Genomic DNA, 13,010 nt, shown 5'->3' with positions numbered 1-13,010 from the left:
ATGGGATCCAGGTGGGACAACATTTCAGGGCACAATCCAAACTCGTTAAAGTAAGTGGAAGGTTGGGGTTTTTTTTCCATGGATTTCCAAAGGTTCCAGCTCTCTGCTCTTTATCACCATGCCTGCCCAAGGGCTCCATCTCCAAAATGCCAATAGCCATTCAAAAAGCTGCAAGAAGGTTGTTGTTATTCCTTCTGCTTTTGTTTTTCCCACAGGATGGAAACGGATCCGTATCCTCCCCAAGGCAGTAAAGGGGTTGAGCATCAGGGCACAGGAATGTTCAGACATTCCTGCCAGACTTGGAGGTTCTTTATCAGCCAAACTCCTTCTGACTTCAGCAAGGAGAGCAGCATCTTCATGGGGTTTGAGTGTGGAACTTAGACTGGATATGAGAAGGAACTTCTGGACGGAAGGGGTGACTGAGGGAGATGGGATAGAGCTCAGAGCAGCCTGGACTGGTGGGAGGTGTCCCTGCCCATGGCAGGGGGTTGGAACTAGGTGATCTTTAAGGTCCTTTTCAACCCAAAACATCCCATGATTTTATGGTTGAACACTGGCCCAGGGAGGTGGTGGAATCACCCTCCCTGGAGGTGTTGAAAAGCCCTGGAGATGGTGCTGAGGGGCAGCACCGGGCTGGGCAGGGCTCACGGTTGGACTTGATGATCTTAAAAGGTCTTTCCCAACCAGAACAACTCTGTGACTCTGGAGCTGCCTTCCAGTAGGACCTCGACAGCAGAGGAACCAACCAGAACACTTTTTGCCCAACTCCCTGCCCTGCTTCTGCCAGCTGGGAGCAGATGCCCCCCCAGATGCCCCGGCCGAAGCTCTTAGTTCTATTTCAGGCCTCCCTGAGACTTCCCTGCATTGCCATGAATAAATGTGCTGGGCTGCCTTTTTCTTGGGCACCATTCAGTCCCAGCTCCAATGGAGACCAACTGAGAAGCTGTTCCCTCTTAGCCCGAGGTGTTGACAGGCCTGGGCAGCCCCTCTCCTTGCCTCTCCAGACGTTTGCCAGCAGTTTTTTGGCATTCCAGGGAGTGATGCTCCACACAGAGACAGGGACAGGTCCTTAAGCCATTCTGCACATTAACTGTTCTTCAGCTTTCTGAGGGACAAAGTCCCAGTAGCACCAAGGCCTCCAGCAACCATTTTGCAGAACATCAAGCCACGATGGCTTGTGCCAACTGCTCCCAGGACACGAACCACCCTCAGCTTTACAAGCAGCCCATCATTCTCCATTCAATGCAGATGAACACCAAGTCCCTTCCCTCTTCTTTGCCTCTGTCATTATTTTAGTGAACAATGAGGTCAACACCCTCCAGCCAGGCAGCAGCAAACAAAACACTCTCAGGAAAAACCACGTCAAACCTTTCCTGGTGGTGCCCAGGTGGGAATGATCTCACCTGACCTTCAGTTTTCCTCAGTCCTTCAGAGGAAAAAGGCATTAACAGCAGCCTGGCTCTGCTATTATGAGTCACATTTACAACCCCCAAATGCCTGCAAGATGTTGGTTTATTTCATGCAGCTCCATCCACCAAAGATAGAGCCCGTGAGGAGCTGTGGTAGGTTGCTCTGTTGTTGAAAACTGCTTTTTTGTTTATACTGGGCATTTTCTGCTCTCAAACAATCACGTCATAAATTCAGCAACAGTTTTATTGGGACTCTCAGGGTGTTTTTCTTTCAAACACCATAATACGAAGGGGTGGGAGGGGGGGAAGGAAATCACACAAAGCTTGAAGCAGTTCCTGGCTGCCTTGTTTGAGCAGAGTTTTTTGACAGGGAGAGCTGTTCAGGAATGGCAAGATGACAGGAGAGGGTCAGGAATGGCCAAGGGGTGAAACCAGGTTGGGTTTCTGTAGGGAAGTTGCAGTTTTCTGTAGGGAAGTTGCCATTTTCTGCTGGAAAAGGGGCATCAAGGGAGGGGACTGGTGGTGGAGCATGGATCAAAGGTGGACAACAGATCAGAAACAGTCCAGAGGAGAAGGACTTAGGGGTGATGGTGGAAAAGCTGGGACCATGCACTGGAGCTCAGACACAACCAGGTCCTGGGCTACATCAGAAGGAACGTGGCCAGCAGGTCAAGGGAGGGGATTCTGCCCTTTGCTTGGCTCTCGTGAGACCCCAACTGGAGTGTTGTGTCCAGTTCTGGAGCCCCCAACATGGGATGGACATGGAGCTGTTGGAGAGAGGCCAGAGGAGCCCTGGAGATGCTGGGAGGGCTGGAGCAGCTCTGGAGCCAGGCTGGGAGAGTTGGGGTGTTGAGCCTGGAGAAGAGAAGGCTCCAGGGAGACCTGAGAGCAGCTTCCAGTGCCTGAAGGGGCTCCAGGAAAGCTGGGGAGGGGCTTGGGACAAGGGCAGGGAGGGATGGGAGCAGGGGGAAGGGTTTCCAGCTGGCAGAGGGAGCTGGAGCTGAGATGGGAGGGAGAAATTCTGGGCTGTGAGGGTGGGGAGAGCCTGGCCCAGGTTGCCCAGAGAAGCTGTGGCTGCCCCATCCCTGGGGGTGTTGAAGGGCAGGTTGGATGGGGCTTGGAGCAGCCTGGGCTGCTGGGAGGTGTCCCTGCCCATGGCAGGGGTGGGACTGGATGAGCTTTAAGGTCCCTTCCCACCCAAACCATCCTGGGACTCTATGATTTGTCTTAGAATGTCACGGATTCTACCATTTTTAACCTCAAATGCAGGGGACAGGTGTTCACACCCAATTCAGTTGCCCACAGCCAAGCATCCTGTGCCATGTGAAACCCTCCCCAGCTCCACCTGCCACAGCTCTCCCAGAGGTCCTGAGCCCCATCCAGAAGCCACACTCAGAGCATCTCAGATGGCCTTGTGAAGAAAAAAAAAACCCAACAAACAAGCATTCCCTAAGCATCTCAAATGCTGCAGAAACAAAATTTCTGCCCTAAGGTCTCTGCTCAGTTTTCTAAGATGACATTGAAGTGGAAAAGTTTGCAGAAACCTGCTTTAGAAGCTTGAAGACCTGTTGGGTCATGAAGGCAGGCCAAGAGAGAGTTTTGCTTCCTTTCTTGACCAGAAGCAACAATGACCCAGATTCTCCAGTGAGTCCAGCTCATGGGCCAGGCACCAGAACTTCTCAGCTTGGGACAAGCCTGGCCAGGGACACCACAAAAGGATCTTTCAGCTGCTGTCCCCAAAAAAATAAAAGGGCATTTCATTTCATGCTTCTGGACACTTGAAAGCCTGACCTTGTCCCTGGGTGTGGAGCACAGCACAAAGATGGCCTGAAGGGCTGAGGACTTGGGATTGAAGCCTCCTCTCCATCATCCCAGCAGGTAGAACCCTGGGATCTGCTGCCTGGGGAATCCCACAGCAGTGCCATTGCTCTGGCACACCAGGGCTGCTCCTGCTTTGTTGTCACAGAGCCACCAGAGGCTTCTTCAAAAATCCTCCTCCCACGTTGCTGCCTTTTCTTCTGACCAAGCTGGTGTGGGGCCCAGTTTCTCATGAGACAAAGAGGAGGGTGGTCAGGAGAACTGTCTGCTGAGGCTCCCTCTGATGCTGGATCACTGAGACCACAGAAGAGAATCCAATCAAAGGGTGCAGGAGGTGACGTTTCCAATGGGAGGAGATGAAATAAAATCCTGATTTTTTTTTTACCAAAAAAATGGGCTGAGAAACCATATCAAGCAACCAGGAGGGTCCTGAGGGGAGGGATTTGAGATGGTTGTCAATTTTGGAGCATACCAGGGCTGTCTGCACCTGCCAGTGAAGCAACCAGGCTCCAAATCAAGCAGGGAAATGCAAGTTGGGAAGAGGAAAGGTCCATCCAACCCTCCCCCCCAGCAGCCAGCAGAGCTCTCCCCACTTCTCCTGGCCTGCATCCCACCTTGCATGGAGACCCCCAGCTCTTCCCACTGAAAGGGAGCAGCTCTTTGGTCCTGGCTCCAGAAAGCAAGTTTGGGTACTCAGAGTGACCTACTTGGTGCAACTGGGTGAGCACTGAGGTGACCCAGCCTAGGTCATGGTCATCCCCTGCTTCCAAGTCCAAGGGGCTGCAACTGGATTGATAAAATTCACATTTGAGACCAATGAACCTCAACCAAACCCAGAGCCCTTTAATCCAGGCCACTTCTCATCTACCCAGAGATGCTGGGGACAATGAAATCTGAGTCAAGCTCCACCTTGGAGGAGTCAAAGTGCATTAAAACCCTGGGGGGACATTTTTCTTCTGAGCCAAAGTGGCTTAATTTGATTGAGCTGAATTCACTTCCGAGCCTGGTCACGATTTCCAGGGCAGTGAATGAAGGTGCAGGGGGGGCTGGTGGCTCAGCAGGGCTGGGGGGGCAGGAGGGCTGCTCAGCTTCAGCCTCCAACCCAAGGTCATTTCCCAGGCCCTCCAGAAAGCCAAGGGGATCAACAGAGAGAGGACTGGGGCACTGGGAAGTTCCCAGCCCTGTCCACACAGAGGGCTCCACAGTCAGGTCTGCCTTGCCTGGAGCTGGAGGAGCTGAATCAAAACAGGATGTCCCCAAATAAATGACACAGAGGAGCCAGAGGGAAGGCATAAATAGCCCAGGAAAGGCAGAAGAATCTCTGCCTCCTCCAGGATCCCTGCCCCACTCCAGGATCCCTGCCCCATTCCAGGATCCCTGCCCCACTCCAGGATCCCTGCCCCATTCCAGCATCCCTGTCCCATTCCAGGATCCCTGCCCCATTCCAGGATCCCTGCCCCACTCCAGGATCCCTGCCCCACTCCAGGATCCCTGTCCCATTCCAGGCTCCCTGCCCCACTCCAGCATCCCTGCCCCATTCCAGGATCCCTGTCCCATTCCAGGATCCCTGTCCCCTGCTGGGACCCAAATCCCACACCAGAATCAGTGATGCTGCCCTGCCAGGTCCCACCTCTCCCCCTCCCCTGATGGATCTCCAAGCCCAGGGGCCTGGGCCTGATCCCAACTTCCTTCCAGGCTGGAACAGAAGGGGTGGGGAAGGTGGGGAAGGGAAAACTCAGGATGTTTTGGCTCATCCTAAAAGAGAACATGTTTATTTTTCATCCCCAAAGGACGTTGCACGAGGAGCTGAAAGAGCAACAAGGTTGGTTTCCAGGCACCTTCCCAGGCTGGAGGAGCAGCTTTGGGTTCCAGGTTTGTTTTAGGAGGACAAAACAATCCTGCAAATAAACTGGAAAAAAACCAACCCCACCAGCCCAGGCTCTGGCAGGGGGACTGGAGCCTGGAGCCACCAGTCCTGGTGCCCGGGGCTGCTCTGGGAAGGGCTGAGTTTGCAACCAGAGCCTGTCCAAGGGGGGTTTATGTTCCTTGGAAGTTGAGGGAAACATCTTCTGCTTCCCACCTTGCATGGGCTGGTTGTGCCCTCACCTGACAAAGGGCCACAGGACAAGGTCCAGCTGGGATGGGAAGCCCAGAGCAGGTACCAGGCAGCAGCATCATCCCAGCTGGAGCTGCTGGGGGAGGCAGAGCTGGGCTGAGGGCATCCCGGGATGGGGGTTGTGCACAGGGATTTGCTGACATCTACAGGGCATTCCATGGAGAAGAGGCTGTGGAGGAAATGCAAATTGTTCTGCAGGCTCCAAGTCATTAACAACCAACCACAAACACCCCGGGGAGGTGGAGCCCTGGCTGAACTCACCTCCAGCGCTGGCAGCTCTGGTGATGGAGAAGCCATCGCTGCCCTGAGTCCTTTCCATTTATAAACACCCACCTGCTCTGCCTGGTGCTGAGGGTGTCCCCAGGCAGCAGATCCACCCACGTTTCATGAGGGACCCACAGGGCAGCACGACTTGATGGTCAAGAGTGCCCAGGACAAGGGTGAGAGCTGGAGCAGCTCTGGGACAGGCTGGGAGAGTTGGGGTGTTCAGCCTGGAGAAGAGAAGGCTCCAGGGAGACCTGAGAGCAGCTTCCAGTGCCTGAAGGGGCTCCAGGAAAGCTGGGGAGGGGCTTGGGACAAGGGCAGGGAGGGATGGGAGCAGGGGGAAGGGTTTCCAGCTGGCAGAGGGAGCTGGAGCTGAGATGGGAGGGAGAAATTGTGTGCTGTGAGGGTGGGGAGAGCCTGGCCCAGGTTGCCCAGGGAAGCTGTGGCTGCCCCATCCCTGGGGGTGTTGAAGGGCAGGTTGGATGGGGCCTGGAGCAGCCTGGGCTGCTGGGAGGTGTCCCTGCCCATGCAGGGGTGGGACTGGGTGGGCTTTAAGGTCCCTTCCAACTCAAACCCTTCAGTGATTCTATTACATAATTCTATGATTCTCTCCAGCCCTCCCAGCATCTCCGGGGCCTCCTCTGGCCTCTCTCCAACAGCTCCATGTCCTTCCTGTGTTGGGGACCCCAGAGCTGTTCCCAGCCCTGCAGGGGGGTCTCAGCAGAGCAGAGCAGAGCAGAGGGGACAATCCCCTCCCTGGCCCTGCTGGCCACGCTGTGGGTGATGCAGCCACAGCAAAAGTTCCCAGAGAAGACCCAGGGTCAGCTCAGCACCATCCCACCCCACTCACTCCCTCCATGGGACTTGGCATCAGCCCAGGTTGTCCCACCCATGGTCCCAGCTCCAGCCCAGGAGCTGTGCTTGACTTGATGTAGCTACAGCTGGGCCACCTCAAACAGACAGGAACCAAAACATGCTGCTCCCCATCCCGGGGAAGCCAAGGGGACAGGGACCAGTGAACAGTGGTCTGAAGTCCCTCCAGACATCAGGGAGATGCTGTGAGCTGCCTCCACCCAGGCCTCTGCAGGACAAGTGACAACTTCTTCCACCAAAGGACTGTTTTATTAGGAAAAGCTTTGTTAACAACAAACTTTGTAGAAAACAAAACACCCAGAGGAGAGGGACAGACTGCACAACCTGCAGGGTGGGGAAACCTCAGGGAACAGGACAAACCTCACGTCATGCTCAGCTAGATGCAGAGGAGCCAACAGCTCCTGGGCCACACAGTCACTTCTGGGCATGGTCTGGCCATGGATGTTCCCAAATACTCCCAGCCAGCTCTCCAGACCTTGGTGTCCCTCGTGTAGCACTTACACCAGCTCTTCTGCAGAAAGGAGGCCTCTCTGCACAGGACCAGGAGCATCAGGCCCCTGGGCAATGATGGTGCCTCTCTGGGGGCTGCTCTTGGCTGTGTGGGCATCTTCTTGCTTACCCAGCAAGTCAGGGAAGAGTCAGCTTGAATTCTCTTTCTATTTTGCCCACATCATCCTTCTTCTGAGCCCAGGCAGCTGAGGTTCAAGCTAACGTGGGTGTTTTTCCTGCTCCCGTAGGCCCCTCATGGTCCCAAAAAGGCATCTGTGAAGTGTTGAACAGCCAGCCCTGCTCCAAGAGAAGGCAGCAGGGCTCCTTGGATCTGCCTCTCTCCTTCAGGCACGGTGGGATCCTTGAGCTCCTGGCAGAGTGTTGGTGAGCAGCGTGTCCCAGCGAGGTCCCTCCAGCCGTGCTGGAAGTGGCAGATCCACCCGAGGCTGCTGGCTGGAGCTCCTCAGTCAGAGTCACTTCCCTCCTGCTTTGCTGACCCCACAGCAGATGCCAGCTCCTCCTCCTGCCCCTTCAACCTCTCTCCTGCAAGGGACAAACAGCAGCAGCTTAGAGACACCAGGGAACCCGCATGGTGAAGGACCCTCAAACCCACCAACACACAAGCCAAGCATGTGTGTGCCCTCAGAGAAGATACTTGGGACCAACAGCTTCCCAGACCCTCTTGGGAAGGGGATCAAGCTCCATCAGCCCCTCCCCAACCCAACAACGAGGCACCAAGCTCCCAGTAAGGATCATGCAACCCCTCTGGAAGGACTGGTGGCCCCTGTTGCCCCCGTCACACACGGATCAGCTCAGCGATGGCTCTTTGTGTCCTCTTCTCCAGCTTCTCCAGCTTCTTGGCTACATCTCTCTTCAGATCCCTGGGGAGGAGAGTGACAATGTCAGAACAACCCCTGTGCCCAGGCAGGTGTGAGCACAGGGGCCACAATGACACCTTTCCCAGTGGAAAAGCAAATCCTTCCATCTCCTGTGAGTGTTTCTGCCACCAGGGCAGCTCACGGGCAACCCAACCCCATGGCCAGAGCATCCCTTGTCACCAAGGCCACTGTGGTGACAAGCACCCCAAAGGATTCTGTGGAGTCTCAGCATCAGTAGGAAGAGGGAGGACAGCCCTGTGCCTTCTCTCCTTCAGCAGCAAGGCTGAGTTTCCCATTTTTAGCACTCCTAACCCAGCTTGGACAACCTCGAGGTGCCCACTGCCACGCACACCCCTTTCCCAGGAGCAGGGACTCACCAGTCTGGTTTCCTGGGAGCCAGGTTTGCCAGATCCTAGGGAGGCAAGAGGAGAACACCCCGTGAGAGCTGCAGGGGAGGCTGAACCCTGGGCACAGAGAGATGCACCCAGCAGAGAGCAGCTCCAAACATACGTACCACCTCCTCGATGATGGGCTGTGGCTTGGCCGCCTCCAGCTGGTCCTTCACAGCCTCTTCCACTAGGTGGGGGAACAGGACCAGCATCAGAGCAGCGACAGGACACAAGAGGGGGGGAAAAGGCACAGGGAAAACCCACCAGAGCTCCGGGCTTGGTTCACAAAAGCTTTTTAGAAAAGCCCACTCGAGCATTTTGGCCTTCAGAGCGTGGTCAAATATGAGCGAGTCCCCCCAGCACCCAAACCCTTTTGGAGACTCCTAAAAACTGCCTGAAAATGAGGAAAATGCTACAAACAGCAAGGGCAGCAAGAAGTCATAGAATGATAGCATGGATTGAGTTGGAAGGGACCTTAAAGACCACCCAGTCCCACCCCTGCATGGGCAGGGACACCCCCCAGCAGCCCAGGCTGCTCCAAGCCCCATCCAACCTGCCCTTCAACACCCCCAGGGATGGGGCAGCCACAGCTTCCCTGGGCAACCTGGGCCAGGCTCTCCCCACCCTCACAGCCCAGAATTTCTCCCTCATGTCTAAGCTAAGTCTGCTGGGTTTGAGTCTTTTTGTTGTAAGACCCACAGGGATCAGCTGCTCCACAGGTGCTCAAACTGGGATTGGACTCACAGTGACTCATTTACGAGGCCACCACCTGAGACACCTTGAGACATCAAGCTCCAGACCTTGGTAAAGGTCTGCAGATGTGGGGGTTAATGGCAAAGCAGGTGTGGAAAACAGCCCTCCAACCTTCACCTCAGGTGTCTGTGCATGGAGGGGGTTGTGGGCACCAGGGAGAACATCCCTGCTGGATGAATCCTGCTCCAGCAAGCAGATATGCCCAAGGCACATTTCACAGGAATCCACTGAGTCCCAGCTCCTCTGTCCTTCTCCAGCCCCTGCACCAAGTGCCCCAGGACAGACAGGCTGGTTACTGCAGACCTGGACACTGCAGCTCCCAAGGGCTGGCAGAGAGCACAGGTTTTACTGGAAATGGTCAAAACTTCCCATTCCCAATTCCAAACCCTGGGCTTGGGAAGAGTCAAGGAAGTTTTAAACTTTTCCCAAAAGGATGAAGAAAGTGCAGGGCCAGCATTTCTACCCACCAGATCTCTGCCCAGCTCCCACAACCAGCCCTTTTCTTTAGGGCATTTTTAAAAGAGACCAAATCCAGGAGGACTCAACATTTCAAGATGAAGGGACCTTCAACCCTTTGTCTTCCTCAGGAGCTGCACGGAGGTTCAGTGCTAGGAAGGAGCAGACTGGACACCCTGGACTTGGGACTAATATTTGTCTAAAGGAAATCCAAACAAAAGGAAAAAAACTGCCTGAATCTCCTTGAGAATCATAGAAAGGTTTGAGTTTGAAGAGGCCTTAAAGATCAAACAGTTCCAAGCCCCCTGCATGGGCAGGGACACCTCCCAGCAGCCCAGGCTGCTCCAAGCCCCATCCAACCTGCCCTTCAACACCCCCAGGGATGGGGCAGCCACAGCTTCTCTGGGCAACCTGGGCCAGGCTCTCCTCACCCTCACAGCCCAGAATTTCCTCCTCATGCCCAACCTAAATCTCCCTCCTCCAGTTCTCACCCATTAGAGCTCAGCTCCTCTGAGGATCAGCCCTTGGGTTGGGGCTGGACTTGCTGTGCTCACACACCCCACTTGTGCAACCCAGGGGTGCAGTCCCCGGGGGCCAGAGGGAGGTGATGCAGCATCAGGCTCTCCCAGCTCCCACCACGGCTGCTCAGACACACCAGCACCCTCTGGGGCTGCAGACATTCATCTCTGAGGACCTACCACCCTCACCCCAGCAAGCTGCTACCAGGACACCTCCCAGTGGCTTTTCCACCTTGGGCTGGAGCGAGCAGGAACACAGAGGTTGCCCAACCACCTGATTTGGGGGAAGAACAGGTATCACCCATCCGTTGTGCAGCACACTGGCTGGTCATAAGAGTCCTCTGCTGGTTTATTTGTCCTCACAAGTGCTGCCTCCTTCCAGTTGTGAGAGCCTGGCCCAGGTTGCCCAGGGAAGCTGTGGCTGCCCCATCCCTGGCAGTGTTGAAGGGCAGGTTGGATGGGGCTTGGAGCAGCCTGGGCTGGTGGGAGGTGTCCCTGCCCATGCAGGGGGGTTGGACTAGGTGGTCTTGAAGGTCCCTTCCAACCCAAACCATTCCATGACTCTATGCTATAATTCTAGGATTCCCTCTCCACGGGCACCAGCACCACCTTTGGCAAAGCTTCTGCTTTTGTCCTCCCAAAAGCTTCTGCTTTTTGTTTCACCTCCCACCCTCCTGCTTGTACCCACCTGAGACTGGCTTGGCTGGGGGCACCTTCCTCTTCTTCAGCTCCTCATCTTCAGGATCATAGTTCCGCAGTTTGAGCTCCCTGGGGAGGAAGGGGAGGAGAAGAGAGAGGTGAGACATGTCCAGGCTGCCCCAGGTCGTGGGTTCTTACCAACAAGGGGCAAATCTGCACCCCTGGCAGTGACCTGCACGAGTCAGGAAAGAAAAGGGTCAACCAGGAGCTTGATACAATAAAGGTGATGTCTTGGCAAGTTTGAAGGTGCCTTGCAAAGCTCTGAACTCCAGCCCAGCTCCCTTTGAGGTCTCAACCCAGTGACAGACTCTGGCTGGAACCACCAGAGATCCATAATCAGGGAAAAAAGGATCCCAGGAGGGACTGCAGGAAGGACAGAGAGGGGAAAAAAAAAAGACTACCTAGGGTAGAAGGTGGTTACTCAGTCACCAGAAAGGCTTCCTGAAGTGCCAGGGGGGTGCAGGGCAGCCAGGGGCTGCAAAGGAGGGCAGAAGCCTCAGGTTTCTGAGCAAATGGGTGGAGTGGAAAGGGTGAAGGCAAAGGGTGAAGAAGCTACAGCCCAGCAGGGGTGAGAAGAGAAAGGTCATCAGCCAGATGCCCACGTTCATCTGGTGTGACACCCAACCCTGGAGGTTCTCAGGAGCACAGCAGGAAGGTCCTACCCTTCCCACACCACCCTGTCCCCTCTCCAGCTTTACCTGCTTGCAGAGGGTCCCACTCACACCACAGAGGGGGTGAGAGGACGTGGCTGGAGCTCAGCAAGACACAGCTGAGAGAAATGAGAGCAGCAGACTGGAAACCAGGGCCTGGGCAGCTTAGGAGACTTGCTGACACTTCTGGTGTAACCAAGCCCAGGTCCCCTGAGCATCAGCACAACAACATGAAGCAAGAACAACTTCCTCCAGTGCTGGGCAGTTGAAAGGAGCACAGCAGAAGTTAGCAGGGAGCTGCAAGACCTCCCCCAGACCAAAGGACCTTCACCCCATGAAGACAACCTGCTGGGCACAGTTTCACATTTATTTACACACACACAGGCCCTGGGATGAGGGATTTATTTCAATGAACCTGCCCAGCCACCCTCCAGCCCCAGCCAGAAAGGCAGCTCTTGTCAGGAAGGCTGATCTTGGATGATCTTGAAGGATCAAGTGGTTCCTCTTCTGGCAGATGGAGATGCTTTCCCCAGCCACACAGAAGCCACCATTGTCCCATGATTTGATGGACTTTGCTGCTAACCTGGGAGGCCAGGGGAGGAAAAGGAACAGCTAATCCATCCAGGAGGTGAGAGGACATGAGGCTGTGATGTCCCACATCTGGCCACAGGCTGGCTCACCCTCACTGGAGAGGATGTACCTGACCAAGTGGCAGACCCTCCAGGATGCAAACCTGCAATACCTCTCAGACCTTCTGGTCTCCTTAGCTCCTGGTTAGGATTCACTTGCAGCTGAAAGGCAACCAAGGACAGACTCCCTAGGGTCACATCACCTAAAATAAGAGCTATGAGATAAGCAAGCTGTTCCTGGCAGTCCAGCAAGATGTTACCATTACATCTTGACAAGCAATATCTTAAAATCATTGTTCTGCAGGTGGGATGGGAGCTGCAGCTGCCCAGACACCACTGAGAGAGCCAAGAGGTCTTCTGTTTGCAGCAGCAGCTGCTGGGTTCTCCATTTCAAGTGGCAAAAACTCTGGAGGTCTAGTTCTGCTACAAGAAGTGCCTCCAGCCCTTTGCAACGTTGCTGCAAGGCTCCAGCACCACTCGAGGAACACAAAAGGAACTGCAGTTTAAACCCCACTCCCTGAGCCTCTTCCCACCTGGAGAAGCCCCAGTTTGGGTTGCAAACACAAGCCCTGGAGCCCAGCCTGGCTGGTGCTCACAGGAGCTTCATCCACAGGATTGAAAATACAAAACCACAAGGCATCATTGGGCAGGTTCTGGCAGAAGGGGAATATGAGCCAGGGTGTGCCCAGGTGGCCAAGAAGGCCACCAGCATCCTGGCTGGTGTCAGCACTGGGGTGGCCAGCAGGAGCAGGGCAGGGATCATCCTCCTGTGCTGGGCACTGGGGAGGGGGCACCTGGAATGCTGGGCTCAGGTCTGGGCCCCTCAGGACAAGGAGGACATGGAGGGGCTGGAGCGTGTCCAGAGAAGGGCAAGGGAGCTGGGGAAGGGGCTGGAGCACAAGTGTGAGCAGGAGCAGCTGAGGGAGCTGGGGGTGTCCAGCCTGGAGCAAAGGAGGCTGAGGGGAGACCTGCTGGCTCTGCAGCTGCCTGAGAGGAGGTTGGAGCCAGGGGGGTCGGGCTCTGCTCCCCAGGAACAAGGGATGGGACAAGATAGATGGAACAACCTTAA

The 13,010-nt window shown here is 55.3% G+C and overlaps 1 protein-coding gene across 1 annotated transcript in view; it reads right to left on the bottom strand.

Annotated features, from left to right (window-relative positions):
* Positions 1 to 7,432: 7,432 nt before the first annotated feature.
* CCDC12 (coiled-coil domain containing 12) overlaps positions 7,433 to 13,010 on the bottom strand; it is a gene marked incomplete at its 5' end in the record, with an annotated part of 15,784 nt that continues 10,206 nt past the window's right edge. Inside the window, 5 exons of the mRNA XM_010003054.1 lie at positions 7,433 to 7,512; positions 7,774 to 7,850; positions 8,225 to 8,259; positions 8,362 to 8,423; positions 10,652 to 10,731. Coding sequence (XP_010001356.1) covers positions 7,433 to 7,512; positions 7,774 to 7,850; positions 8,225 to 8,259; positions 8,362 to 8,423; positions 10,652 to 10,731 — 334 coding nt within the window. The remainder of the gene's footprint in view (positions 7,513 to 7,773; positions 7,851 to 8,224; positions 8,260 to 8,361; positions 8,424 to 10,651; positions 10,732 to 13,010) is intronic.

Source organism: Chaetura pelagica, unplaced genomic scaffold, assembly GCF_000747805.2.
Source record: "Chaetura pelagica isolate M959 unplaced genomic scaffold, ChaPel_1.0 scaffold87, whole genome shotgun sequence".
NCBI classification, from domain to species: Eukaryota; Metazoa; Chordata; class Aves; order Apodiformes; family Apodidae; genus Chaetura; species Chaetura pelagica.
This window is presented reverse-complemented; position numbering and strand designations above follow the sequence as displayed.